Source organism: Carettochelys insculpta, chromosome 1, assembly GCF_033958435.1.
Source record: "Carettochelys insculpta isolate YL-2023 chromosome 1, ASM3395843v1, whole genome shotgun sequence".
Classification (NCBI taxonomy): domain Eukaryota; kingdom Metazoa; phylum Chordata; order Testudines; family Carettochelyidae; genus Carettochelys; species Carettochelys insculpta.
Window position 1 is genome coordinate 293,609,490 of NC_134137.1, and position 28,000 is coordinate 293,637,489.

Consider the following 28,000-nt stretch of genomic DNA (forward strand, 5'->3'; position numbering starts at 1 on the left):
GTCATCTATGTTTCACTTCATTTAATTTGTCTTCTAGGAAGCCTGAGGGATTCATCTCTTTTGCTGTGACTTTCCATCTGAATCAAGATATATATATGTATAACCCTAAGATAGAATTGATCAGCAAAACTTCTGTTTTTGTGGTTTATTTCCATTAATGGTTAAGGACAAAGAGCACAGAAAGAAGAAATTATTGTAATCATCTATCTTTAGGAGGATTGAGCTTCTTGCGTCTTCTGTGAAACCTGGAAGGAAAAATAATTACATGATAGCCATCTGGTAAGTCTTCTTGGATTTTCCTGTCAGGATTTTTTTTTTTTTTTTTTTTAAAAAAAAGACAGTAGCCTTTGCACTATATATTACAGTAATTCCCCAAGATATGCACATTCCACATTCGTGTATCTCATGTTTACGTGAGATAGGGACAGTGCTGGTTGGTGGGAACACAGGGAGACCCCACAGCCCTGTGGCTGGAAGCCTGCTGTACAGTGCCCAGCTGACAAAGCCAGTCATAGGGTCCCCAGCCAGGGAGGTGGGGAGACCCTGCTCTGGAGCCTTCTCCCTCCCTTCCCCGCCAGCTGTGTGACTGGGGGAAGGGAGGGAGAAGGCTGTTAGCCTGATTCCCAGCTCCCCACTTGCAGGAACTGGGAAGCTGACCAGCTCATGGCTGCTCAGCTTCCTGGTTCCCACAAGCGGGGTCAGCTTCCTGGGTCCCGCAAGCCATGGGGAGACTGGAACCAGGCTGCCCCACCCCACCCCAGTTCCCAGCTCCCCACTATTCTGGGAGCCAGGAAACCAACCAGCCCACCAGGGCTGGTCAGTTTCCCAGCTCCTCCAAGCCCAGGGGAACCCTGAATCAGGCTGTAGCAGAAACACAACCCCCACATAGCTTGAGGGTTTACTGTATAGACCTATAGAAAGACACACACAAGCTACTCAACACATTTGTCTACTGTTCACAAGGTGTTAGCTATATAAACAACACCGACCCTTCAACTGCTTCATGAACAAATATACAATACAACCAATTTGAAAATTCACATCTGCATTTTGTCCGCACTTTAGTTACAACCACCAAGATTATTAAAAGCAGTTAGCAAGTTAAAAAAAAAAATCTTCAGTTTTTCCCAACTTGTTTAATCTGTGCAAATGACAACACTCTAGCTGAAATGGATTTCACCAGTCAGTTAGCTTCTCTCTTGTTTAAGGACCCTTTTAACCATCACGAAAATAATGACCTAATCCCACATTATAATCTGCTCATATGCCTCCATCATTGACTCTGTTTTACTTTCTAAAAACATTTAAAAAAAACCCCCCACCCTTTAAAAAAATAAAATCAAACATGGCCTAACTGGTATCAATTTTAGTACTCAATTTAACTAAAGAAAAAAAACCATGTCCTTTTAACTAAAGCAAACACCACACCAGATCAGAGGAAATTCCTGATTTCAGATACAAGTCTAGTCTCATATGCCCTTTCTTGTATGATTGCAGCGATTCAGGGAAGAATATGGCTCTTCATATACCTGTTAAAATTCCAGCCACCTTAAAGTGTTACAACACCACATCAGAATGGACTTATGACTAGAATCCCATCAAATTTATGGTCCATTTTGGTCAATTTTACAAATAATTAATTTCAGGATGTCAGCTATTTATATCTAAAGTTTAATGGTGTAATTATAGGACTGCTGACCCAAAAAGGAGTTGTGTGTGTGTGCAGGGAATGGGGGGAGGGTGTCACAAAGTTATTGTAAAGGGGAGTGGTGATACTGCTACTCTTATATCTGAGCTGCTGACGGCAGCGACATTGCTTCAGAGCTGGGAGGCTGGAAAGCGGCAGCTGCTGGCTGAGAGTCCAGTCTGAAGAAAGCAAAGCTACCACGAGTAGCTGCATAGGAAGATGGTTTGGTATACTATTGCCATCCTTACTTTTGTGCTGCTGGCTGCAGAGCTGGACCCTCAGTAAGCAGTTATCCTGTTCAGTCATGCAGCTCTGAAAGTAGCAGTGCAGATGTAAGGGTGGCATAGTATGGTATTGCTACCCTTACTTCTGGGCTGCTGCTGGATAGGCACTGCTTTCAGAGCTGGCTGCCAAGCCAACAGTTGCTGCTCTCTGGCTGCCTAGTTCTGAAGGCAGTGCAGAAAGGTGGAAAATGCCACAACTCCTCTGAAATAACCTTACGATCCCCCTGCAACTCCCTTTTGGGCAGGAGCCACAATTTGAGAATGGTTGGTTCCCCCTGTGAAATCTGTGTAGTCTAGGTAGGGTGAAAGCACACACAAGACCAGATTTCACAGTCTGTGACATGTTTTTCGTGGTTGTGAATTTGGTAGGGCCCCACTCGTGACAGAGGCTAAAACGAGTTTTGTTTCCTAAATCACAGGTTCTCAAATTGTGGGTCAGGACCCCAGAATGGGTTGCAATCCCATTTTAATGGAATTACTGGGACAGGTGTTAGACTGGTGTCACAGCAAAAGCCCAGATCTCTCCACCTTGGGCCAAAGTCAAACCCAATAGCTTAAGACTTGAGTCCCACCATCCAAGATTAGGGGTTCCCTGCCTGTAGCTGAAACACGTGAGCTTTGACTCTGGCACCCCAACCTGGGACAGCAAGGGCTCAGACTTTGGCTCCCCTGACCTGGGGCAGTGGGGCTTAAGCTTGGGTCCCCAGTTCTGGAATTGTGTAATAGTTGCTGTTGTTGTCAGAAAGGGATTATGGTGCAATGATGTTTGAGAACTCCTGCCCTATACAAATTTAAGTGTTATGTGAATTATTTAACAGTTGGATGCTAACATTACTGTATTGTCCCTAATGAGTTAGAGCAGGGGTGATTTTGGTCCATGTTGTTTAGTCCTCTTTCCCTTCAATTGTAAAAGAACACTTACTGTCCCACAGGGTACCAGCGATGTTTTGTTGTATAAAACATTTTGCTGAGCTCCTCATACGTAGGACCTTGGCTGTTTTTTAGCTCCTTCACTTCCAATCTCGATTTCAGTACTTGATCGTGCGTTTCTTCTTTGTTATCCACTGGATCTGGTCGAGGTATGGGCTACAAAATCATCAGTTATGAACACATTATTTTAAAGTGGAAACCTCAGAATCAAATGAGTCAAATCACTGCTGCAGTTAATGCTACAGTGTACTTTTAACTCAAGTTATGTGCTACAGAAATGCTTGTTCTCTGTCCTTTCTTCACTCTTAATGATTTCAGAACAGTTATTTAGGCTTTACTCTCCCCTCCTTAACTAATCAGCCTCCCCTACCACTCCCCCTCAGTCACCTCATACCTCATCTGGAGTCATGGGCTTCAAACAGCTCACAGTTGCCATTTCCACATCCCTTCTAGGGGTGAAGCTCGTAAGTCCAAGGCCACTACTAGCACCAACCTACATGCAGAGCAGTCAAAGTGATGCTGAGCATATATGTTGCATCGGTCCTTTATCGGTTTTGTTTTCTTGGGCCCAGATTCCACTTCAGTGGATCTACTCACTTAGGGAAAAAGTTCCTCATGGTGTATTTGCAAGAGTGTGTGGCTTAAACTGTTAGCTACTTGGAGAGGAGACTGGTTTCCCTATATTTGTACATGAGCTGACACAATGAGTCCCAAGACATTGCCTTGGGCAGCAGCACTATCATTATGAATAAGACTCCTGACTGTCTTACTTTAGTATTTTATTATCTAAAGTACACAATTCTTTTCTATTTTTGTTTAAGAATTAAATTCAAGAGTTAAATTTTATAATAAAATAAAAGCTTACCTATGAGTAAGCTTTTAATACTTGTAAACCCTAAACCATGTAACCACTCCCCTGAACTGTTCACAAGCCATCACTGCAGTATTTTACTAGTCTAAGAATTAGACAGTGAATCTTTCTCTAAACAAAAATTCTATCTAGCCTGCTTTATCTTATCAAAATTGAGTAAGTGTAAGGAACACACAAAGGGCACAAATGAGAGAAAAAAAATGTTATCAAACTCTAAGGTTTTGGAACCAGGCTAGGCGCCCATGGAGTGCCAGATTCACTTTGATTTAAATCATTTCGCTCTGTGCCTGTCTTCCTCTGGTTGTCAATCTCCCAAAACTGCATCCCTGTGACAGGGTACTGAGTAAGAAGGCTTAATGAGCCCCTGCCACTCCAGTACTAATTAAGGGAAATGGATTGAACAGCCTCTTTCTGCCTGGCAACAAAAAATATAGCTGCCATCTAATTAGCCAGGGCCTATAAAGGCTTGGAGGAAGGGGGAAGATATACCTCAGGCACAGAGAGGATCGGGGCCCTTTGGTCTGCAGATGGCAAAGTCTGGCTGTGAAAAACCTGTTCATATATATTAAGGTAGGAAACAGCTGTAAATAAGGAGCACTGGTGGTTTTATCAACCTGAGACATCCTTGATAAACAGGGACAGAAACCAGACAGGGCCAGCTTGTGCCTTACTACAACCCCCCATGCCTACACGGAAATATATGTGCATTCCCTGTAGGTGAATCTCTTCTGCGGAAAGCTATAGCACAGAGATTAAGTGACTGGTTCAAGACCACATAGGAGTCAGTGGTAGCCTGGAGGGAAATACAGGTCTGTTCTATGCAGGTTCATATACTACACCCACCTGCATGGCATATTTTCCCTACTTTCATGAACAGTTTGAAAATCCTCTAGAGGGTAGCCAAATTCATTAAAAAATTACATCATTGTGCCCATATTATCAAGTGTGCCAAGACACGATGATAGAGCTTAGAAAAGGGACAGCCCAAAGAACGTTGTTGGACAAATTAAAGATTGTGCTGTCAACTGAACAGGAAACATAGTTGTACCAATCAATATATACCTTTGTATGCTCATATGGAATTTCTATTGACGGATGGTAGCAGACAATTGTCCTTCCATCTGATGTCATGGCAAGTTCCACTTTACTATAAAGGATGAAAAATTATACAGATCAATGTACTCCCTTACTACTATAAAGTCCACTCTCTTGCTCAGTGAAATCTCTTCCAGTGTGCTAAGACCCAGACTAGCTGACCAAGAAACTGCTGGAAAAATCTAGGGTGCTGAACACATGCATTTTCATTGTCTTTTGAACTTTACATAGCAATCTTGAAAATTTTACTAGGAGATTTACCAGCATAAGAACTACTGACTTTCAATGGGACTTACACTCCCAAGTCACTTAAACATCTTTGAAAATTGTCCTCAGCACCAGAGTTAAGAGCATAAAAGTTGCAAATATTTAGAAAAAACAAAACAAAACAAAAAACAAACAAGAAAAAGATAAAAAATGTTAGGAGGAAACTATTTGGAAACTAGGTATACAATGTCTACAAGTTTCCTAGAAGCCAGAAATAACACATGAAGGACAATGGTAACTAGCCCGTCTCAGTACAGAGGAGTCCAGCACGTCCAATCCTCCATACAAGAAAGTGAGCTCTGATTTCTACCTAGTGCCAGGCCCTACCTGTCAGGTTCTACTTCGGAAGCATGATACATATGAAGCTCTACCAAACAATCAATCAATCTATATATCTTTCCTCCAGAGCCAGTTAAGCTTCCATGAGGTGAAAGGGTGTCCACTATCCTACCTTCCCTTCCCCAGCTTGTTTAGATTTTTACCTAGTAAAGTCTTCAGTAACTGATTTTGTGGTTATTCAATTTTCCCAAGCAGCTGTAAAGTATTGTCACTCTCTAGTTTCACCTGGCTTCTTGACAAAGCTGAGAATATCAGCAGTGGCATTACAGGCCTTCGTTTATAGTTTCAGGGAGCTAACATGGCATTCTTTTTGCTTGATTCACATTTGGAATGTTAGTTTCACAAGCCTTATGTCTAGCAACAAGGCTGTCCAGCAAATGGCTATATCAATCCAAAACTTGCAAAAAGAATACGTGATATAAAGAAAACAGCAAGACTAACAGCAAGTAGGGCAACTACTCCAATATGTATCCTTGAAGCTGTGTGTCAAATTAAGTCCGTAGCAGATCAAAATATATTTGGTTGTGTACCAGTTATAGTCTTCTGGAAGGACTGAATACGTAGATTTATGGCGAGAACAATGCACAACTCCATCTGCAAAGAAAAGAAAAAGCGCCAATGAGAACAAATGAAACTGCAGCAGACTTAACTTTACACCTGTATTATGTCAAAAAAGTGACCTCAACCAGAAGTGCATTCAGTTTAAGTTTAGCCAATCCATTTAGAAAGTATCTTGAATATCATGCCAATGATTCAATAATTCTACTATAATATGTATTTCTAAAACAGCAACTGGCACTGCATCGCAGCATTATCCTTTTAACGTAGTGCTACTCTAGGAACCTGGAACAAATCCATAGCAAACCAAGCTGACCAAGCACACTACTCCTAAAGTAATTTCTCATACAGTGCTTCTGTGGGCCAACCTGTGGGACCAGTTAGAGAAAGTATCATATTAAGATGCTTTCTGCTGCAAGTATGTGTGCAAGATACAGGAGTCATGATGGAACCAAGGAGGGAGGCAGAAATAGGGGTCATGGAGATGTGGGCAGTTACACTTCCCAGCCCCTGCTCTCAAAGCTGCCTTGTCCTTTACCCTTCATTTACTCAGCCTATGTCTCCATCCACGGCCATCTCTGGGGAGTGTGGGAACCAGGACAACCCCTTCCAGGCCCTGCCTCTACTCTACCCCACTGCACCTCACCCCAAGTCCCACCCCTGCTCCACTCCACACCATTGCACCTCTTGCCCCAAGCAATGCAACCAGGAGATCAGTGGAGGGCTGGGGGCTGACAACAGGAGTCAACCCTCCCTTGCCCCTGCACTCTCCACAAAGTGGAGCAACCCAGCCCCAGCCCACTCCACTGCCCCAAGCCCAGCCCCATTGCTTGCAGGAGCAGAGCAGGCCTGTGCCAGTGTCACTTTGCTTCCCGCGACCACGGTGAAATAGAGTGATGTGATTGGGAGATGGTGGAGTGGAGCAAGTTGAGTCTGGGTTCTCCACTTCACCAAAGTTAATAGGATTCTGCCCATTGATGCCATTGATGCCTAAAACAGTAACTGAAATGTTGAAATTGATCAGATGCCATACACACAAGTCCAGAAATGGCAGGAAGTTATATCGAACCTCACTTTGCCAGGCTAATAGATAGTTACCCATGACAACATCCAATTACAAAAATGCTCTTAAGTTTCAGATAATTGCAGCATGTTCATTTCCTATCCTGAACTAAATGGGTTTTCGTTCAACAGTAACTCATGAGCTCATGCACTATTGTTTCTGGACAGATCACATTCATACATTTTAGAGCTATCTTATGGTATACTCTTCCACTTGTATGAAGTTTTTTAAAACATTTGCATTTCAGTGTCTCTCCACTTCAAAGATTATTTTAATCAAGATGTATGTGTGGTGGTAATCTGAACTGAGAGTTAAAGGTTTTTTAAAACTGGTATTTTCAGGGATTTATTAGGACAACATGCATATCTATGTACGAAATTATTAACTCAAACTCATGACTGATATCTAAAAGTGATCAATAAAATAACTAGTATGTGTACAGTTCGTTTAATAGTCCATTATTTTATGGTTTACAAATGTAAATAGTTAAATATTAATACTCCATTCCTTAAATTAAATACAGACACACGTACCTCACTTCAAGTGTATTTCACAAGAGTAAATGGCACAGAAACCTAAAGCTAGGCCTAGCATATAACAAGTTTTACTGGCAAAAACTCTTGTTTGGTTGGCATGTCTGGTGTTCATTGACACTCACAGCTTCAGAGGTTTTTATTAGCAATACACTCAAAACTCTGAATTACATTCACATGAAACACCACTGAGTCTGAGAAGCAGAAAACCCAGAATCAGCACAAATGCTAAATGAAAACTTCAAGAGCAACCAAGTCAAAACAGGACTTTGTATCACAGACATAACTCTATAGATATCAGACTTTACCCAGGTGATACATAAAGGTCACTGTCTGTGTTACTATAAATGTTGCTCAGAACTAAGTGTCAATGCAAGATTTAAAATTTAAATTTAAAATTTAAAAATTAAAAAAAAAAAAAATCAGAAGCTTTCTACCCCTAGGATTTTTATAATGTAGGACTGTTGCTTACTCTGTACAGAGGCCTGCCTACTGAGTGCGGCTAAATTCATCCACTTTGTACTGGACCATACAGCTTGTCTCAGTGCTGTTGCCATGCTTGCAGGACACAGAATCTGTGGAACTATTCTGGAGGTAAATGATATCCTTTTCACTGCAGAACACACTTCTGAAGGAGCAGGTTACACCACTGTCAAGAGACAGAAGGGCTGACAATTAGTTTATTAACAAAAAGACTCAAGATCTATGTAAAATACAATTTAACACCTTGCATGTTGTTCAATTGGCACACAAAATGTTTGTAAGGAATTAAGAATTAGAATTTACTTACAGAGTTCTCTCTCCTGAGGGAATTCTGTACATAATTAAAAAACAAAAACCAACATTTATGCACTATTTTAAAATCCACACATTTTGTCAAAGTAACAATTTAATTCACACCATTTTTAGGTATTTCATTTAGGGATGCTAACGATTAACTGGTAAGCCTCACCTTCAGTAGATGAGGCTTATACCTTCCAGTTGATAGGTGGAGGCTGGATCAGCCCCTGACCTACTGCGGGCAGGGGTCTACTCCAGTCCTGTGGAGCTTACTGCTAGCAAGGGGTACTCCAGCCTGGCTAGAGCAGCTCTTGTCCACGGTGGGCCTAGCCCAGGAGTGCTGCGGGTAGGTGAGTTCCAGGATATCTGGAACAGTCCTGGTCCAGTGCACCCAAGCCCAGCGGGGCCGGAGCAGCCCCCTCACCAGGGCACTGCCCTTATTTAAAACAATTAACCAGTTAATATTTAATGGATTAACTATTTAAATGGGATTTTACATCCCTAATTTGCTATCAAGTATTTTTATGCAAATTACCAAAATAATTGAAATGGTGTGACTATATTGTTTTATTTTGACAAATAAAATCTGCAGAATTAAAATATTTAGCATACAATTATCAACTTTTGGTGCAAGGAAGTGGGGCTTGGTGGAGTCAAGCTCAGGTGTGTGGCTGTCCCAATGCAGAGGGTAAGGCTGCAAGGTGGGGAGAGTTAACAGGGTGTCTCATTGGAAGGGTTCTGAGTGAGTCTGAGGAGGAGGCTCAGCAGGAGGTGGATGGAGATGGGAGGATATTTGGGTAGACGGGGGAACAGCTTCCAGTAACGTGACCCCCTCTTCTCCCATGCCCATGGCTGAGGAGCAAAAGGCCTGGAAGTGGGAGAGAGGGTCTCTGTATGCAGAGCTGTTCCCTCCTGCCTGCCCAGCTCTGTCTGTCTGGAACCTCTCTGCACCTACCCTTCCATCCCTCCCCAACTCCCACCCCACTGAGCCTGAAACCCTCTGCACACTGATCCCCTCTCCCCACCTGTGGAAGTAGGTGCAGGGAGAGTTCCAAATGTGCAGGGGTGGGCACATAGGTAGGTGCAGAGCTTCCTGTGGATATGAGAGGTTTCTGGGGGGGTTGATCTGATCTAGCCCTAGCTGTTTTGTGGAGGGGAGGGGGGAACTCCAGCCTCTCCACCCCTTGCAGAGACTTACCTCTTCCCTAGCTACTTCAATTCCAATGCATCAATACTGGAAGTGCCGCACTACACAAGAGTCAGGGTATGAGGAGGTGCTATTTGCTGCTCAGCTTCCTGGGTTCATCAGTTAGTAATGAACCCAGGAAGATGAATACCAGATACCACCTTCTTCTAAGCCATCCAAGATCCTGTATGGCCACGGGCCAGCCCACAATAAAGCCTCAAATAAAGCAACCTTCCAAAAAATGAGCTCCCCCTCCCCTTGAAAAATTTAAAGCAGCTTTTTAAAACCGGTGGCTTGATTCTGCTTCTTGTAAGCAGACTTGCCAATAAGAATTCCCCGGGGAGTACGAAATAGGCAAGCATGACGTTCTTCGTACAGCGACTAAGGGTTATGGTATGTTGACAGGGCCAGATGAATACCCAGAAACCAGCTATGTCAAGATAGGCCCAACAAGATCAACAACAGAAAGCCATTTGTCATCACCTATAGCCCCCAACTCAAACCCCTGCAATGCATCAGTAAAAAACCTACAACCTATTCTGGATCAGGATGCTACACTCCAGAAGCCTCTAGGTGACAGGCCTTCCTTTCCTATAAACAACCTCCTAACCTGAGAAAGATTCTCACCAGTAATTACAGGCTACACCACAGTAATACTAATCCTGGAACTTTTCCTTGCAACAAACCCTGCTGCCAACTTTGTCCACGTATTTATTCTGGGCATGCCATCACTGAACCTAACCATGTTAGTTACAAGATCAAAGGCACATTCTCCTGCACTTCCAGCAACATCACATATGCTATTGTGTGTCAACAATGCCCTGACACAAATGAACATTGGACAGACTAGGCAAAACCTTCGCCAAAGAATAAATGGACTCACGAAACTCAATACACATAAGCCAGACAGTGAAGAGTAAGGGGTGCCTCAAACAGCGTAATATGTCAACATCTGGCACTGTGTACACAGTACCAAATGCCAAAATAGCCTATTTTGAAATAAACTCAAAATAGGATACACAATGTGGATAGCACAAATTGCATATTTTAAGGTTAGGGCACAATGTAGTCATAGCCTTGATTAATACCTGTTCTGTTCATTCCTTCTGGGGCATGTGGTATTCGCTATTGTCAGAGGACAGGGGCACTGGGTGGGACGGACCTTTAGTCTGAACCAATATAGCCATTCTTATGTTCTCCAATAGTTTGTCTAGGTACCTAAAAATGAGGCTTTGTAAAACTCAGCATAGAACTCTGAAAGTTCTTTTGTGACTGTAGACTATAGGTTTTTCCTTGTTGCTTACCAAAAAAAAGTTTTTGGTACTTTTTTAAACCTCAGGCTAACTGCCTGTGACCCCCCCATTAAAACATGGCCGCATTTTTTTTTACCTTTCCTGGTTGGACAAATTTTTGAAAACTTTTCTCATTTTTGTTGCTCTCCTCTGCATTCCCTCCAATTTATCCACATTTTCCCTTAAGCGCAGTGCCTAGAACTAGACAATACTTCAGTGGGGGGGCGGGGGTCTCACCAGGGCTGAGTAGCACAGAACCATTAGCTCCAGTGTCTTACATACAACAGTCTTGTTAATACACCCCAAAAGTTAAGATTTTTCACAAAGGCATCACATTTTGATGTCTATTCAATTAGAGATTCATTAGAACTCCCACATTCTTTTCAATCTTGGCCACCCCTAGTTTACACGATGTTTGGCCCTACCATGACTGCAAAAACACTGAAGAGTCCAGTGGCACCTTACAGATTAAGATTTTTTGGAGCATAAACTTCTGTGGGCAAAGTCCTACTTGCATCTGACAAAGTGGATCTTTGCCCACAAAAGCTTTTACTCCAAAAAATCTGTTAGTCTTTAAAGTGCCACGGGACTCCTCATTTTTGCAGATACAAACTAATATGACTTCCTTGCTGATACTTTTCACCATGACTGCAGTGCACTGGACTGAACAGCTTCTGGAGGTTCCCTTTCAGTACTATTGACTCTGCCCTCTCAGGACGTTGAGTATTGATACATGGAAATATACTATCTCAAAGAGCTGGAAGAGACCTTGAGAGGTCACTCAGTCCAGTCCCCTGCACTCAGAGCAGGGCCTATCACCATCCCTCAGGTTTTTTTTGTTTTAATTCTCAACTGCCCTGCCCCACACCCTTGAAAGGCCCACGCAAGGACTGAACTCACAACTACGGGTGTACAAGGCCCATGCGCTAGCCACTGAGCACTCCACATCCCCTCCCTCCCCCGCCCAAGCCCGAGGAGACAGGGAAGAACGCAAAGACGTTGAGAAGTTTGACCTTCCCGGGCCCCTGTACCCTGACCTCGTGCTGCCTCGCCCCCACAGTTCCAGCCCCGCAAGCAGCAAGGACCGCGCTGGAATCAAAGAGAAGGTGGAGTAAAGGCAGCGACGCAGCAGAGATCACTACGCATGCTCAGTTGGCAGGCCGAGGTTCGTTAGGAGCGGGACTGCAACTGGTGGCGGCTGCAGACTGTGCTGTTATATCCCAGACCACTGAGCCTCCCGCCGCGCCCATCCCCCAACCGGGAAGATCGGTCCCGCCGCGCGCATCACTCACACGGCAGCCCTGGGGCCGGGCGCGGGTGAGAACAACAGTTACTTGTCCCCCCTCGGGAAGACCCCTTGTGTTGTCCTATGGCTGCTACCTCCTACTTTGTCACGGGGACCGGAAACACAGAGGATGTACTTCCGGTAGCGTTACAACGCGCCCCCTGCCCTTCGACGCATGCTGGGAAATGTGGTCCGAAGCAGTGGGCACGCGAGTAAAACCTTTCCTTCCCGCCGTAAGGTGCTCTCCCAGGGCAGCCGCCCTGTCCTCTCGCGCCAAGAGACTTAGCTGTGCCAGCCCCAGTTCATCCGTCACTCTCCCTGCCACTGGTGAGGGTTTGGGTGCAACCTGGAGAACTAGCCGTGCCTTTAAAAATGTCTTCTCTCTCTCTCTCTCTCTCTTGCAAAACACACTTTTTCCATTCTACATTTCTGGGTATTTTCCTCTTGGAACAAACTTTTTAATGACATGCAAACCAGAGCAGCCCCATCTGCATCAGGGCCCAACTGCACGCTTGCTCAGATTTCTTTGCTGTGCCGTTTCAAAGTCACAAAAATACAGAAATTAACTTATTTAGTATTTGCATAGTAACTACCTTGAAAACCTGTGATGCAAGAACAAGCCTAGCAGAATTTAAAAAGACCATAAATGATGGACAATTCTTCCTACACTCCCTTGTGGAAGATAACCATAAATAGCTGGAGCTCTAGATTTCTCTGGTGATCCCGGATTTAAGACCACATTTTAGATGATAACTTTTGAACCCTTGGTGGTCCGTGTGGGAAGCTCATTGCAGGTCTTGGAGCAAAGTCTTTGTTGCTCTGACATCAGAAGATAAAATTTATTAAGTAGCCAAAAAATGATGGCTCCTTTCCTATACAGTAGTCCCTCGCTGTATACGAGGGTTGCGTTCCCACACAACCTGAACCTCACATAAGTCAGGGTGGCTTTTTCCCTGGCGGAATGCACATTTGTCTGCTGGGGAAGCAGCAGAAGCACCTGGAGCTCCTTTTGAAAGGTGAGTCCTGGGGTTGAGGGGGACAGTTGGGGAGGGTTAAGCCTGGCAGTGGACTGGGGCTGAGGAAGGGGAGCAGGGGGGTGGTTAAGCCTGGGGTGGATTAGGGCTGCAGGAGGGACGGGGGATGGAGTTGAGCCAGAGCTGTGTGTGGGGAGTTTGAATCAGGGCTGGCAGGGGTTGAACCAGGGCAGGGGTGTTGAGCCAGAGCTGTGTGTGGGTAGTGAGCCAGGCCACTGGGGGTTTGAACTGGGCACGGGGGAGGGGGGTTGAACTGGATTTTGACTTGTGCTTAACTCACATTAACTCAAAATTGCGCATTTCAAGGGTTCACTGTACATACAGACTGCAACATTAGAATAAGTTTTTCCATCTTCAGGTAGCCAGGAAATTGTCCTTTTAAGTGAAGATTTAGCCTCTGTGATCTGCCCTGTGCCACCTTCAGAAGAAATAGACTACAACTCATTCTACATATCTATGAAAAATGCCGCTAAACACTGAAATTCATCCATCATATGGTAGGACTATGAGTGAATGACAAAAATTAACACAAACACCAGACATCACATTTGCTATTTCGAGTTCAAAATCCTCAGTACCTACAGTACCTTTAATGGCACCTCACAGGCAACAACCCACCACGACAATTGTATTCCAATAAGCGTGTTGATAAGCAGGACAAGACTCTCTGGATAGACTCCCCTCATCAGGCTGTGAAGCTTGTTAGATTATGTATATACAAGCTTTGGCTCTTCTACTAAGTACAAGTCTAGTCTTTTTTCCCCCCATGTGTCTTTCATCAGTGAAAACTGCCCCTTCCATGTGCTATATTCAAGAAGGAGGGCAAGAGGAACAGAAAAGACAAGATTAAAATGCAGCAAGAAGTCTTGTGGCACTTTATAGACTAACAGATATTTTGGAGCATAAGCTTTTGTGTGAAAAGACCCACAGTAACCGTGGGCTCAGTGCCCATTGGTTCTGATGCCTCTCTCACTATTTCCTTCCATCTTTCCCTATCCAGTGCAGAGTGGCTTAGTTTCTGTAGACTTGCTCCACACCAATCTACTACATCATCTATCCATTCTTTGTGGGGTCTGCCTCTCCCATTTGAACCATCCATTATGCCAAATTCTAGGGTCTTGATTTTTTGTTCGTCGTTCATTCTGCAAATATGTCCGAATAGTTGTAGCTTCCGTTTTATAACCTTCTGCAGCAGGTTCTCTTTTGGCTGTATATTCCTACATAATTCCTCATTGGTGACCTTCCGCATCCATCCTATTCTCAGAATCTTTCTATAACAACTCCTTTCGATCGCCAATATTCTTCTTTTCGAATCTTTCGTTATCACCCATGTCTCACATCCATACAACATGCTGCTGAATACACACATTTTCAAGACGCCCAGCTTCATTCTTAAGCTAATTGCTTTTCTTTTCCAGATCTTATCCATTGCCTTCAAACTCGCTCTTGCTTTCACTATTCTAGTCGCTATTTCCTTCTTACAGTCTAGATCATACGTTATGCTGCTCCCCAGATATGTGAACTTCTCTACATTTTCTAGTTCAATACCATCCACACTGATCTTCCTTCCCATTTCCTTATCTCCAAATACCACTGTTTTTGTTTTATCGATGTTCATAATCAGTCCGTACCACTTCCCTTCTTCATTTAACACCCGCACCATTTTCGCTAGCTTCTGCTCATCTTCCTCAATGATAACTATATCATCAGCGAACCTCAAGTTGTTAATTCTTTCCCTGTGCACAGATATCCCTTCTACCTCTTCCTTGATCTTGTCCATCGCTCTCTCCAGATGTGCGATGAAGATACTGGGCGATATTGGATCTCCTTGTCTTGTACTTCTGCTTGTTTTAAACCAACTTCCCAACTCCCCGCATGTTCTCACCGCTACCTCCGCATTATCACTGGTATCTTTCAACAACCGTATGAGTCTGCTATCCACTCTGTATGACTCCAACACTGCCCAAGTCACTTTCTGATCTACACTGTCAAATACCTTTTCAAAAAAAAAAACAAAACGATGAAGCAAGTGTATACGTTTTTGTTCTTTTGTCGAGCTTTCTCCACTATCAGTCTTAGTGCCAATGTCTGCTGTATGGTACTTTTATCTTTTCTGAACCCAGCTTGCTCGTCTGCTATATGTTCTTCTGTCTGTGACCTTAATCTCTCAGTCAGTATCATCATCAGCACCTTACCTCGATGACTCGTTAGAGCAGTTGTTCTGTAGTTCTTGCACTCCAATGTACTTCCTTTCTTGGGTATTGTCACTAGCACAGATCTTGTCCATTCCTTAGGTGCCTTCCCTTCTTTCCATGCTATATTACATTGACGGTGTATTTCCTGAATCATGCTTTCTCAGCCATATTTGATCATCTCCTGCATGATCTTATCATTTCCAGGGCTCTTGTTGTTCTTTAGTCATTTCACTGCTTTTTCTACTTCCTCCTTTGAAATATCTGTCTTGCTCTCAATGCTCAGTGGAGATATCTCTTTCAATTCTTCAATCACTCTCTGGCCGTGTCTACACTAGCCCCAAACTTCGAAATGGCCGTCTAAATGGCCATTTCGAAGTTTACTAATGAAGCGCTGAAATACATATTCAGCGCCTCATTAGCATGCGGGCGGCCGCAGCACTTCGAAATTGACGTGGGTTGCTGCTGCGCGACTTGTCCCGATGGGGCTCCTTTTCGAAAGGACCCTGCCTACTTCGAAGTCCCCCTATTCCTATGAGCAGATGGGAATAAGGGGGCTTCGAAGTAGGCGGGGTCCTTTCAAAAAGGAGCCCCGTTGGGACAAGCCGCGCGGCGGCGAGACGCATCAATTTCGAAGTGTCACGGCCGCCTGCATGCTATTGAGGCGCTGAATATGTATTTCAGCGCTTCATTAGTAAACTTTGAAATGGCCATTTACATGGCCATTTCGAAGTTTGGGGCTAGTGTAGACACGGCCTCTCTGAGACACTCACATCCAACTGTGCTTTGTATAGATCAGTGCAGTATCTCGTCCATCGCTGCACAATCATCTCCCTGTTCATGAGCACTTCTTCGTTCTCATCTTTGATCGCCCTCTACTTCAGTTGCCATTTCCTATTAATATTCCTAATTGTCTTCTACACCTCCCTGGTTTTATGTTCGCCGTAATACCTCTCGATATCTTCACATTGCTCCTCTAACCATTTCTCCTTATCCTTTCTGGCTGCTTTCCTTACTTCATTGCATTTCATCCTATATTGCTGTTCTGCCATCTCAGAAACATCTCTTCTGATCTTCAACGCTCTTTTCTCTTCAACCAACTTCAGTGTCTCCTGAGTAATCAACTTCTTATTGATCTTGTCTTCTTCTGGAACAGTCTGCTCAATTGCCTCTTCTATAGCAATGGCTATCCCTGCAACTCTCTTATCTTGGTCTTTCTCTGTGGCAATATTTTTAATCTTCTCTTGGAGCGCTGTTCTGTATGCATTCCCTGTTTCTTCCTCACATAGCCTCACCACATCTCTTCTTTTCTTAAACTGTGTCTTACATTTTCTTTTGAGTTTTAGCTTGATGTTTGTGATCACTAGACTGTGGTCTCAGTCTATATCCACTCCTTGGAAAGTTCGGCACTGCTGTACTGATGTTATCCATCTTCTTCTTATCAAAATCATATCTATCATGTTCTTGGACTTCCCGTCATTTGCTCACCATGTCCACTTCCTACAGTACTTTTGTTGGAATCTCTTGTTGCAAATCACCATCTCATGCTCTGTTGCAAACTCTAACAGTTTCTCACCTTGCTCATTTCTTTTTCCATATCCAAATCTTCCCATGACTTTCTCCCAACCTTCATTATCTGTTCCAACCTTCGCATTCCAAAATCTCCTCCGATGATCAACACATCTTTCTTTGGTATCTCCTCCACCGTCTTAGTCAAGTCTTTATAGAATAGCTCAATCTCTTCCTCCATACTGTCCGATGTGGGTGCATACACCTGAATGACTGAGACGTTGAACGGTTTCACTTCGAATCGCGCGACCATCATTCTTGTACTCATCGGTTTTTATCCTAATAATGCTCTTCTAGCTGTTTTGCTAAGAAGGAATCCAACTCCTGCTTCATGCTTCATTTTGTTTCCTGACCAAATGACTTCGCAACCTCATATGTCTCCTGATCCCGTCCACTGCATCTCTGCCAGTCCACGTATATCACACTGATATCTCTCCATTTCATTCCGAAGCAGCTCTAATTTTCCAGTTGCCCACAGTGTTTGGACATTCCATGTTCCAATGTGTTAGGTGTAATTTTCTTTCGGTAGCCAACTTATCGACCCAACCCTGATCTCTGGATTGGTATCGCAGACCTTGTTTATCAGGGCGACGTCCGAGCGGGCATCTTAACATTTGGTTGTACTGGCATCAGATTTCATTCATATTGTTGTTTGATGGTCAGTGCATCGACACGCATCTAACCAACAGCTCCTCCTTCATCTAGGCTTGGGACTGGCATGGAACTCTCGTGGAGTTAGTCTGTAGCTTCAAGAACAACACGAAGTCTTGTGACATCTTATAGACTAACACGGCTACCTCTCGGATACTTGTCAAGATTAAAAAGAACACTGAAAAAAACATTCTGGAATCTGAAGCAATAGAATAATGAAACTTGTTTAGGTTTGGTTCAATAGAGTTATGGAGTTTAGATAGCACTGTGACAAAAACTTTTAAAATGGCTAAGGCCCTTTGTTTTTGGTTATGTATTTATTTTTCCTCTAGAATTTATCAGCCTTTAATTCCACAATAAAACAGTTGAAACTTGGTACAAAACTGTTAATTTTTCTGGGTTAATATTGTGGTTTGGTGGACAGAAGGATGGGGAAAAGTTTTCAGTTGATAACTAGTTTGATAAATGGAATTCAGTGTGGTTTGCTGCAGAACTTAAAACAAAATGCCACTTCTGAGTTTAAGAAACCAATATATGGCTAATTTCCCAAATAACCCTTTTCATTTGAATAAATGATTTACTGTTGTAGATAGGACTGTTAGCCTATAACAGGGGTCTCAAACTCAATTTCTCTTAGGGACAATGCCAGTCCTCAAATCCTCCTAGCGTGCTAGCAGGTACTTCTCTCTGGGGCTCTGTGTTGGAGTGCATGTATCTGTGCATTTCCCCCATTTCCTTATGAATTTCCCAGCTCCACCTACTGTTCCATGCACTCCCCTGCTCCCATGTGTCTCCTGGTTCTGCCTGCAGCCTACTGCTAGCTCCACACTGCTGTCATGTCTCTGCAGGGGTGAAAGAAGTACCCAGAAAAGTTACTTGGGTAAAAGTAAAGTAACTTTGCAAAAAATGTATTTAAGAAAAGTCAAAGTATCCTTTTGGAATACAACTTCGGTAAAAGTACAATGTTGTCGCATCCTGGTAATACTACAGTACCCAGAAGTAAAAACTAGCCATCCTATAGAAATCTATGGTTAGCCACCTGAGTTATCATAGGGTTCCTTTATTTGTTTATATATACACATACACACATATACATACACACACACACACACACACACACACACACGTGTGTGTATGTATTATATACACACTTACTATGGATTTATAATTCCAATCTGGAATTTAAATGTATTTGTAGCCTTCATTTCTAAAGCTAAAGGGTGACCAAATTAAATACAGGAGTCAAACTACAGAAATGTATTTATTTTGTCCACATTCACAACTGTGCCTTTTAGCATTGTTATGATTAATTACAAAAATGCTTGTTCAACCTTAGAAGCAGTTGATTTTCAATATTATCAGAGTCAAACCTTAGAAAAAATGGTGCCCTGGACAAAATTGCATTTTGGGGCCCCTGCTCCCACCCCCCATTTCCCTTGGAAGCTGCTCAGTCCCTTGCTCCTCTCAGTATAGGGCTATTATCAATCTCCCTTTCAAAAGCAGTTGTCAAAGTCCTCCTTGGCCAAGCCCTTCCTTGAAGAGCTACATGGGGAATGGATTATTTTATCTTATATCATTGGTCAGGAACCTAAGGCCTGTGGGGCTGGATGCAGCCCCTGTCTTGGTTAGATCTGCAACCCCCCCAAGACTCAGGGCTTCCCCCCAGCATTGAGGAGCCCATGGTGGAGCTTCAACCTCCTGCCATCCCCTCATGGGGCTGGAGCACACAAAATCTACTAGCCTGGGCCCTCCAAGGGGAATGTGTGCGGGGAATGTATTTGTTCTTCTTAGTTGGAGGCCACATCAGTGAGGGTTCTGTTTGTTTTGCTTTTTGTTTCTGCTTCTCATTTGCATGTGACTCTGGACTGTGGTCCCTGACCCAGGAAAGGTTCCCTACCCCAAATTAAATATTCCCCCCCATATATGACACCCACAAGGCAGGCTGCTGTTTTTGAGTGGCATCAGACTGTGAAGTGAAACAGTGGATAAAAATACCCGAGAGGGTCATTCACCATTCAGCGGGTTCTACTGCCACAGTTTGAGATGCTATGAAGAGGCGCTGACAGCTCCCTTGCTGCAGCCGCACTTGCCCCTTATGCCTGGTGCTTGGCCTGCAGCTCATGGCGAGCTTCATGCTATCTGATGGGGGCTGCATCTTGCCCATGGCTCTCCTGCAGCCCTCCAAGCATTCCTGACTCACCAGTGGTATCATTTCAGATTGTGGTGGGGCTGGAGAAGGCAACTTTAACGGTCATTCCAGCAGATACGTAGCCTCCTGAAATGTCTAGGGTATGGGGGGATTTTTGGGGAGGTCCAAATAGCTGAGCTCCAGAAATTAGCTGATTTCACAGAACACAGCAATCCTATATAAATCAGTAATAATTAAATCATTTATAGATAGGGAAAGCAAGAAAAATGTGGCTTGTGAACTTGTTAGAGTTAAAATTTAATTATATAAATGTCTGAACCAGGCTTGTAACAAATGGATGAGTGAATGAATAGTTAAATCAACAAACCATGTCTGGTACTAGGATATTTATTTTGTATATCTTAGCATATGATACAGTGGATTTTGCTGTATTGTAGTTGTCATATTGGTACCTGGATGAAAGCCACGAAGTGAGCGAAGTAATATCTTTAACTGGACCAAATACAGTTGGTGAGAGAGACAACCTTTGGAACTCCTCAGAGCTCATCTCCAGGTCTGTGAAATTCAAAAGAACTAACTTCTCACCAACCAAAGCTGTTTCAAAATAAAAAAGATATTACCTCACCTATCTTGTGTCTCGGTGTTTTAGCAGCTTTAAAGCTTGAACTCTGTGCATTTCAGCTTCGTCTCTCATTAAAAATGATCACACCTCCCTCCATAACTTCCCACAACTTTTAAAATTATAAAAATACAAAAAACTTAAAACATTACACAAAAGTTACAAAAAATAAAAAGTGCATTCCACCAAGACTTTTTATGAGCCAGAACAGCAGGGGTGAAACACTGCAGAGGGGATGGGGCAGAGCCTATATTCTCACTAAATTCCTCCGAGTTTAAGTGTCTCATTGAAACTGCAAGTCACAACACTCCCATCTCAAACCTTCCAGAGAATGAAAAGGGTCTGCAGGTTAAGATAGGAGCAAAGAAAAATCCTTATTCCTAATCTTGATGCAAGAATAATACTGTGCTCAAAAATTTCTGAGGTCAGGGGGCTTTAAGAAGGCCCCCAGACCTGAGAAGTTTCAGTATACTGATAAGTACAACTTTTAGTGAGAACATAAACAAAACCTGAGTGTGTGACTAGATCATCAAGAATTGAATGAAAGGTAAATGTGTTTCAGCCATCCCGCCAGACATCACCACTGTGACTTATTTCCTTAGTAACGAAGAGGAAGCCATGCTAGTGTATACACTATCAAAACAAAAAGCATGTGTGTTACTGAAAAGGAATTATTGCACCGTTTTGGAAAGAGAAGCAGCTGAGCTGGCTTTTATATTCAAATTCGGCACATTAACACATGGTTTAAATTGTGATGGGAACTTTCTGAGTCACTATAGGGGCTTGTCTGCATACTTGGCTCAATCTCATTCTTGACCTTCTCCCCCACCCCTCCACTCTCTGATTTGCTCACCTTGATTATCTTTTTCTGATTTGTCCTCCTTGCTTACTGTTTTTGGTTCTCTGTGTCTTAAATATTGAGCCTGTTCTGGTCTGGCTATGGTCTGAAGAAGTGGGTCTGTCCCATGAAAGCTCACCTAATAAACCATTTTGCTAGTCTTTAAAGTGCTACTTGACTGCTTTTTATTTCCTGAGGGGACTCCTGGAAGAGCTGATTTCAGTAAGAGTTATCTCTTCTGCACCCACCCACCTGCCTCACACTGGGGAAGCAGCAGCAGTAGCTCCCCATCCACCTCAAAAAAAGTGAGCAGGACTTGTAAGCCAGTCTGAGAAGCAGGAAGACAGAACCAACAGCTGGTAGGGGAGGGGCACAATTAAAAGGTTCCCACCTCAAAAGTCAAATGTCATGCCCTACTCCCCTGTTCATAGCCCAGAACTCCTCCTCAGTCCCCCAGTGGAGCTTAGGAGGAAAAGGGGGTGAAGGTGGACCCAGACCTACTCCACACTGACACCCAGATAGCAGGGTTACTTCAAATCTCAGCCAGCCAGTGCACAGAGGGAAGCCCCTCCCTGCTCAGGTGACCATCCATCCCGTTTTCGCTGGGACAGTCCCGTATTTGGGATGCCAAAAAGGTGTCCCGACTTATTTTAAAAAAGGGACTAATTGTCTCATATCTGCTGTGCAGGCGCAGCTGCCTGCTGGAAAGCATGTACTGTGTGTCAGTATGTGCTCTGCAACAGAGGGAGACAGCAGATTAGCTGAGCCAGGGGAACTCTGTGGCTGCCCCATCCCTGCCTCTTTCCCAAGACTCAGGGAAGTAGGGGTTGGGGGAGCGCCCTGGCTGCTCTGTTCTGTAGGCTTCCCTGAGGCTCGGGGAAGGGGCGTGGGAGTGCCCCCCCCATCCTGTATGTGGCCATGAGAGGTATGGTCACGCTATTCCCCACACACTAATATTTCCTCCACATACACACTCCAAACCCCTGCCAGCCAGAACAGAGAATACACACACACTTCTTCAACACCTAGCAACCTCAGCCACCCACCCTGAGCCTCTTCCAGCACAGCCTGCCCCACCCTCTTCCCATATTGCTTCTGCAGAGGGCCCTCTTTTCCAGGGAGAATGGGGAGCCCCTGCCCTGGCCACCCACCTTGCAGCTTCTCCCACCAGAGCAGAGGAATTGCCTGAGACAGTAAGTGCTGCAGCTGTCCTCCCTCCTGGATTTTCCCTCCTACCTAGCTGGCTCACCTGCAGGTAGAGTCACAGGAGACTCTTCAGATGCACCCTCCTCAGTACATCACCTTGGACAACAGCCTTGGTCACTAGGGATGGTACATACTGCATAGATACTGTTTTTGAATGAAAAGGTGTTGATGCAGCTATTAAAAGGCTGTTAAAAATGTTCTTTGGCTGGGTCCTTGTGCTTGTTTGTTTTTTTTTTTAAATTGCCACTGCATGATGATTGGATAATATGCATGTGCTGATGTGCTTTAGCAAATTAGAATACTGTCTTGTGCGATGATAAAAGTAGTGAGCAAATCAATATTTTAGGAAATGGTAGAGGAGTAAAAATAAATTACTCAAAGTACAAATCACCCCAAAAAGTATTGGGTAGTGTAACATAGTATTTCTTCTCATTTAGTTTACACCTCTGTGTCTCTGAGGCCTGAGGGAAGTATGTGCAGAGCCATCCTGTCCATAAGGGTAAGCTGTGGAACTACTGACTCATGTTGTGAAACTGATTAGATAAGAGTGATGCCATCTCTACTGATCTGAACATAAGCCTTCTCAGGGTTGTTTTTTTTTTTCTGGGAAGTCATAGCCATGTCCTTGTATGGGGGCCCCTCGCCTGCAACTGGGGTAACTGAAAATGAAACACACCAGACCCACCACACTAGCTGGAGAAGCATGTCGGCTTGGGTGGCTCCCTGGCCATGGTGATTTGCATCATAGTGGAGGCAGCCAGCATGGCTTCTGCAACTGGGACCATGTGAGTGCTGAAGGCCTAGGTACTACTGGGAGATGTGTGCATGGGTGAGTCCTAGCTTATCATCCCTTCTCCCCCAGGTTGGCAGCTGCTCAAGCCTTATTAAATAATTGTTTTCAAAATATTTTCTGGACCAGATAGGGGAAGTGCTCAGGCTGTAGAGGACACCTGGGCTGGGAGTTATAACTTTGATGCTACACCGTTAGCAGTGCATACACTCAACTTTTCTCCTTTAAAAACAAACAAACAAACGTTTGAGTATTTCCTTGTGTTCTGAAATGTATTCTGATACAGATTTTGTTTTCTTCCCATTTTAGTGAGTCAAATCTTTAAACTGCTAATAGCATATGCTAACAGCTTGAAATGTGTACATGGTAGGTGTGAGATTCATCATTAAGTTCATGCCTATTTTTATTGTGTATATCTTCTACACTAATACACAACCTTACTTCAACATGCAGCTTTACATGCACAGACTAATGTATTTCTGTAATACATGTATCCCATGGAAATCATTCAGGTTTCATAATAAAACAAGTTATTTGTATGTATCTGAATGACATAAAAGTAGGTTAAAATTGGAAAAAAACAGTACTTTCTGTGAAACCTAAGATTTTTTTCAGTAAAAGTTTGAACGGAAAATGAAGACACTTAAATATATCTGAGATGTGTTCATAGTCTATAATTAATAGATCTACAGTAGTTAGAATAATGATTCACTGTTGCCATAGAAATAGCACATTGTTATTGCAAAAAAGTATGAGTTTAATAAATAATTACTATTTCACTTACTTAGGCTGTATCTGAATCATTTACAAAAAACAAGCAGTCCTGTAGCATCTCAAACACTAACAAATTTATTTATTAGGTAATGAGCTATCATGGGTAAGACCGACTTCTTCAGATTTTTAAAATATAATTTAAATATAATTTCAAATAAAAATAATTTTGTTAGTCTTTAAGATGCTACAGGACTGCTTGTTTTATGCGAAGCTACAGACTAATAATGACTATGCCTCTGATTCTGAATGATTTGAATGCCAACTTCATCTTTTCAGTAATTCCCTCCCCACTACTCCCTTTTTCCATCTCACTGATTAACCTCCACTGTAATCCCATCCCTCCATCAAGTGATTATAAATTTCCTTCTGTAATTCCATCTCTCTGTAGTGATCTAATCCTCTAATCCACCCCCTTTCTGGCCAGTGATAAATAATGATTAATTAAGTTGCTTGCCTTACAGCTTGTTGTCTGAACTAACTTATTTACCCTATTGCCACCATTTTCCCAAATGTTAAGATTCTTGAGCATGTCTTGTAGTTATTTACTAAAGTTGGCATTTGACCAAATGTTTAGTACATATAATTTGGTCCCGCCCATATGGGTAGCACACAACTACCCTGACACCAGGGGAAAACAAAGAGGGAAGGTTTTCTTCTACGTGTTTTAGTCTCTTCCCCAGGACTAGGATTTCATTTGTATACTGTGTCATTGCCCTCATCTAACCTATGAAACTGATCCCATGAAGTTTGCTGCTTAATACCAGACTAACTGGTTAGAACCAAAGTATTGTAATTAGCTTAAAAATGTCCTAGACCTTTTTTAAAAAATAATATATATAGCTCTCTTTGCATTGGCAAAATCAAATATCCAAGGTTAAATTTGCTGTTTTGCAGGTGCAGCAATTCGTTCAGGTTGGATCCTTTCCCATCAACACATAATAAAGGGCAAATAACTCGGCAAACACATGATTAAGAGTCTCACTGAAGTTAACTATGTCAACAAGGCTACTCACGTACGAAACATTATGGATGTGTATAAACAGACTAGAGCCTGGTTCAACAAATTTTGATTATTTTTCCAAGCATTGACTGGAAAGGGATTATCATTTTCTTGAAATTATTAGTAATTTGAAGTCAAATATTTCCTGTCAGTACCCTGACCCACAGCTTTCTCAAAAGCAGTTGCAAGAGTTTAATATTCAGAATTCAAGTTGTTATGACTGGACACCCAGGTTACATATTTAGGTTTTGTTTCTGGTTGGGAGGAGGAAAAAATTGCTTTCTGCAACATACCATTGTAATTAAGCTTGTCAGAATTTGTTTTTTTTTTGTGTGTAATGAAAGGTGTTGTCAGGAGCGCTTTGGCTTCCTCAAACACAGGATGCTATTAGAAGAAAGACTGCTAAGCAGGGATGGAGCTCACCTTTCAAGGAATGGGAAGGATGTATTTGGATCCAGACTAGCTAACCTAGTGAGGAGGGCTTTAAACTAGATTTGACAAGGGCAGGTGAACAAAGCCACAGATAAGTAAAAAACCTGGAGACCTGGGAGTTGGGCTGGAAATGTGAGGGAGCATGGGCTATAATAGCAGAGAAAAAAGAGGGACTAGGCAGAACTGGGATGTAAAAGCAAATCAATATCTTAGATGCATAAATACAAATGCAAGAAGTAGGGGTGAAAAACAGGAAGAACTGGAAGTCCTAATAAATAAATACAACTGTGACATAAATGGTATCACAGAGACTTGGTGGGATAATACACATGATTAGAATATTGGTACAGATTACTCAGGAAGGATAGGTGGGGTAAACCAGGAGGAGGTGTTGCCTTATATATTAAAAATGTGCACACCTGGACTGAGGTAGAGATGGATGCAGGAGACAAATGCTTTGGGAGTCTCTGGGATGGGTGTCACGCCTCATTGTAAATTTTGATGATCAATGATGGAAATAATTTTTAGTCAGTTTCAATGTGTGCAGGGAAACCAATTAACAAAAAGAGTCTAATCCAGCAATTGGTAACCAGTGCTAGTGAGTGGGCCACATGATTTAAATCAGTCATGTGCACTAACCTTGACTCCAAAATTAAATACATTCATATATGACATGCTGGGTATTTCAAAACAAGTACTTACATTTCAACACATCAGTGGAGGGCAACTTGTGGCTCATTGGGGTTCCACCTGCAGTCTGCACATCCCCTTTCCCCTATTCCACGTGCCCCTTGCACATTGGGGTGCTGGAGCACCTCACTTACCTACTCCTCCCTCCCAGCACTTTCTGAGTGGTATGAATGAGTTGATTTGCTCTCTACCCCTGCTCCTCCCAGCCCCACCTCAAGCTTGAATGCCACAAATTAGCTGATCCATGGCATTTAAACTCTGGGAGGGCAGGAATCACCTGATTCATAGCACTCCAAAAGGCTAAGAGGAAAGGTAGAAGCATCCCATCCCTACTCCACCATCTCCCTCCCAGTGCTTTCATAGAGCACTGAATTGCTTGATTCATGGTATTCAAGCTCTGAGAGGCAGAGGGAAGAGCTGGCGTGGAGTGTGAATTAGCCAATCCATGGCACTTTGAAAGTGCTGGGTGGGGGAAGAGTAAGTAAACTTAGAGCCCCAGTGTGCAAAAGACTTAGGGGCTGGGTGTAGAGAGGGACTAGGTGTGTTTTGCAGGTGGAACCCCAAAGGGTGGCAGGTTGTCCACTAGTGCCACTGACCTAACCCTTACAAGCTATTTATAACATGCCCTGATGAACACTTGCGTTAGTAAATTCACTTGCAGAATACATCAACACAGTTGAAGCAAATTCAGTTAAACATTTGAGAGATTATTTGTGGAAAGGCTTTGTGTCTCATGTAACAGAACTATGCACTGCGCTAAATTTGATTTTTATGAAGCTGTTTCCATACAAGCATTCATTGGAATGTTTACATTTGAGCTTCTCTTTAATCCTGCTCCAGTTGTCAGAGTAAGAATACTGGCTATAGCGCCCCCTAAATTTGAAATAATGGCGTCTGAGGTGTGAACAGTCACAATTTAAAATCAAGCTGTGTCTTAGATTTGAATTTATGCTGTAGTGTAGACAGAGCCTGAGAGTACGAGACCATAAATTCTCTGTGTGTAAAAGTAGGATGACATGGAGGCAGGTAAGAAAGGCCCTGAGCAACACAGAAAATGGCAGTATATTAATACTTCTAGGCTCTGTCTACACTACAAAAATAACTTAAAAGTTGCTTACTTTGAAGTACAACTTCGAAGAAAGCAACTTCGAAGTTGAGCACCTGCACACACCCTGCTTCGAAGTAGGGCAGTACTCCATTCCCGGGAATGGAGTAAGGACTTTGAAGTTGGGCTCCCTATTTCAAAGTTAACTTTGAAGTAAGGAAAAATGTGCATAGACTCTCCGCTCGCTACTTTGATGTATTGTCTAACTTGTGTGCATGTGAGTTTTTGGTGGTAGTTACATACTGCTTGGTGGTGTTGTGCATACGTGCCTGGGATCTGCGTTCCATGTGGCATGTCAGTCTGGTGCTGCAGGGCGTGTGTGGCTGTCAGGATGTAGATGGAATGTCAGAACAAGGTGCTGCTGTTGTGTGATGGGCTCTGGTGTTGTAGGATGGGACGTAGGTGTTGCCAGATGTGCAGGTGGTAGGGGAGGGCCAGGACTCCTGTATGAGCGGGTCTGCTTGTTGCCAGATGTCCAGGGGACTGAGCGGAGCTGGGTACCTGTGTGCTGCCAGGTGCGCAGGGCCCGGGGCGGGCTGGGGTGCATGTGTGGGAGGAAATAGCGCTGCCCGGTGTGCTGGGCTGGCGATGTATGTATGAGGAGCTCTGAGCGTTGCGGGGTAGGTCGGTTTGGGGGCTCTAGGGCTGCGGGGGATGGTGCTGTAGAGGGCAAAAGCAGGCCCAGGGACCTCAGGGCGGTGACGCCCAACCCTCCCGGTTATGGCTGCGGTCCGTAGAACGCAACTTTCGCGCCAACTCACCGCTGTGACTACCCTTCCCA

The 28,000-nt window shown here is 43.5% G+C and overlaps 1 protein-coding gene and 2 long non-coding RNA genes across 6 annotated transcripts in view; 2 read left to right on the top strand and 1 right to left on the bottom strand.

Annotated features, from left to right (window-relative positions):
* LOC142022251 (uncharacterized) overlaps window positions 1-171 on the top strand; it is a 30,742-nt gene extending 30,571 nt beyond the window's left edge. The window contains exon 4 of the long non-coding RNA XR_012647891.1: window positions 38-171. This is a non-coding gene — a long non-coding RNA (uncharacterized LOC142022251). The remainder of the gene's footprint in view (window positions 1-37) is intronic.
* On the bottom strand, window positions 70-27,999 carry MRPL42 (mitochondrial ribosomal protein L42). Of its 4 annotated transcripts, XM_075011878.1 has the most exons (7): window positions 12,178-12,255; window positions 8,418-8,441; window positions 8,100-8,276; window positions 6,004-6,067; window positions 4,835-4,919; window positions 2,894-3,057; window positions 70-245 (listed from the first exon to the last, which is right to left on the bottom strand). In XM_075011878.1, the coding sequence occupies exons 3-7, from the start codon at window positions 8,182-8,184 to the stop codon at window positions 200-202; spliced, it is 444 nt and encodes a 147-aa protein (XP_074867979.1). In that variant the 5' UTR covers window positions 8,185-8,276; window positions 8,418-8,441; window positions 12,178-12,255; the 3' UTR covers window positions 70-199. The 4 variants fall into 4 exon arrangements, with proteins under 4 accessions (XP_074867979.1, XP_074867998.1, XP_074867969.1 ...); XM_075011897.1 differs by lacking the exons at window positions 8,418-8,441; window positions 12,178-12,255 and adding an exon at window positions 27,981-27,999; XM_075011868.1 differs by lacking the exon at window positions 8,418-8,441 and having other exon boundaries at window positions 12,178-12,290.
* LOC142022257 (uncharacterized) lies at window positions 12,440-24,942 on the top strand. Its single transcript, XR_012647893.1, has 5 exons — window positions 12,440-13,186; window positions 20,203-20,318; window positions 22,866-22,927; window positions 23,528-23,584; window positions 24,887-24,942. It is a non-coding gene; the product is annotated as an uncharacterized LOC142022257 (long non-coding RNA).
* Window position 28,000: the final 1 nt, after the last annotated feature.

Excerpts from the sequence above, each read along its gene's own strand:
- MRPL42 (XM_075011897.1), bottom strand. The coding sequence starts at position 8,184 with ATGGCAACAGCACTGAGACAAGCTGTATGGTCCAGTACAAAGTGGATG. Across the intron at positions 6,068-8,099 it reads TAGGCAGGCCTCTGTACAGA|ATGGAGTTGTGCATTGTTCT; the intron begins GTAAGCAACAGT and ends TTTTCTTTGCAG. Across the intron at positions 4,920-6,003 it reads CTTCCAGAAGACTATAACTG|TAAAGTGGAACTTGCCATGA; the intron begins GTACACAACCAA and ends CATCCTTTATAG.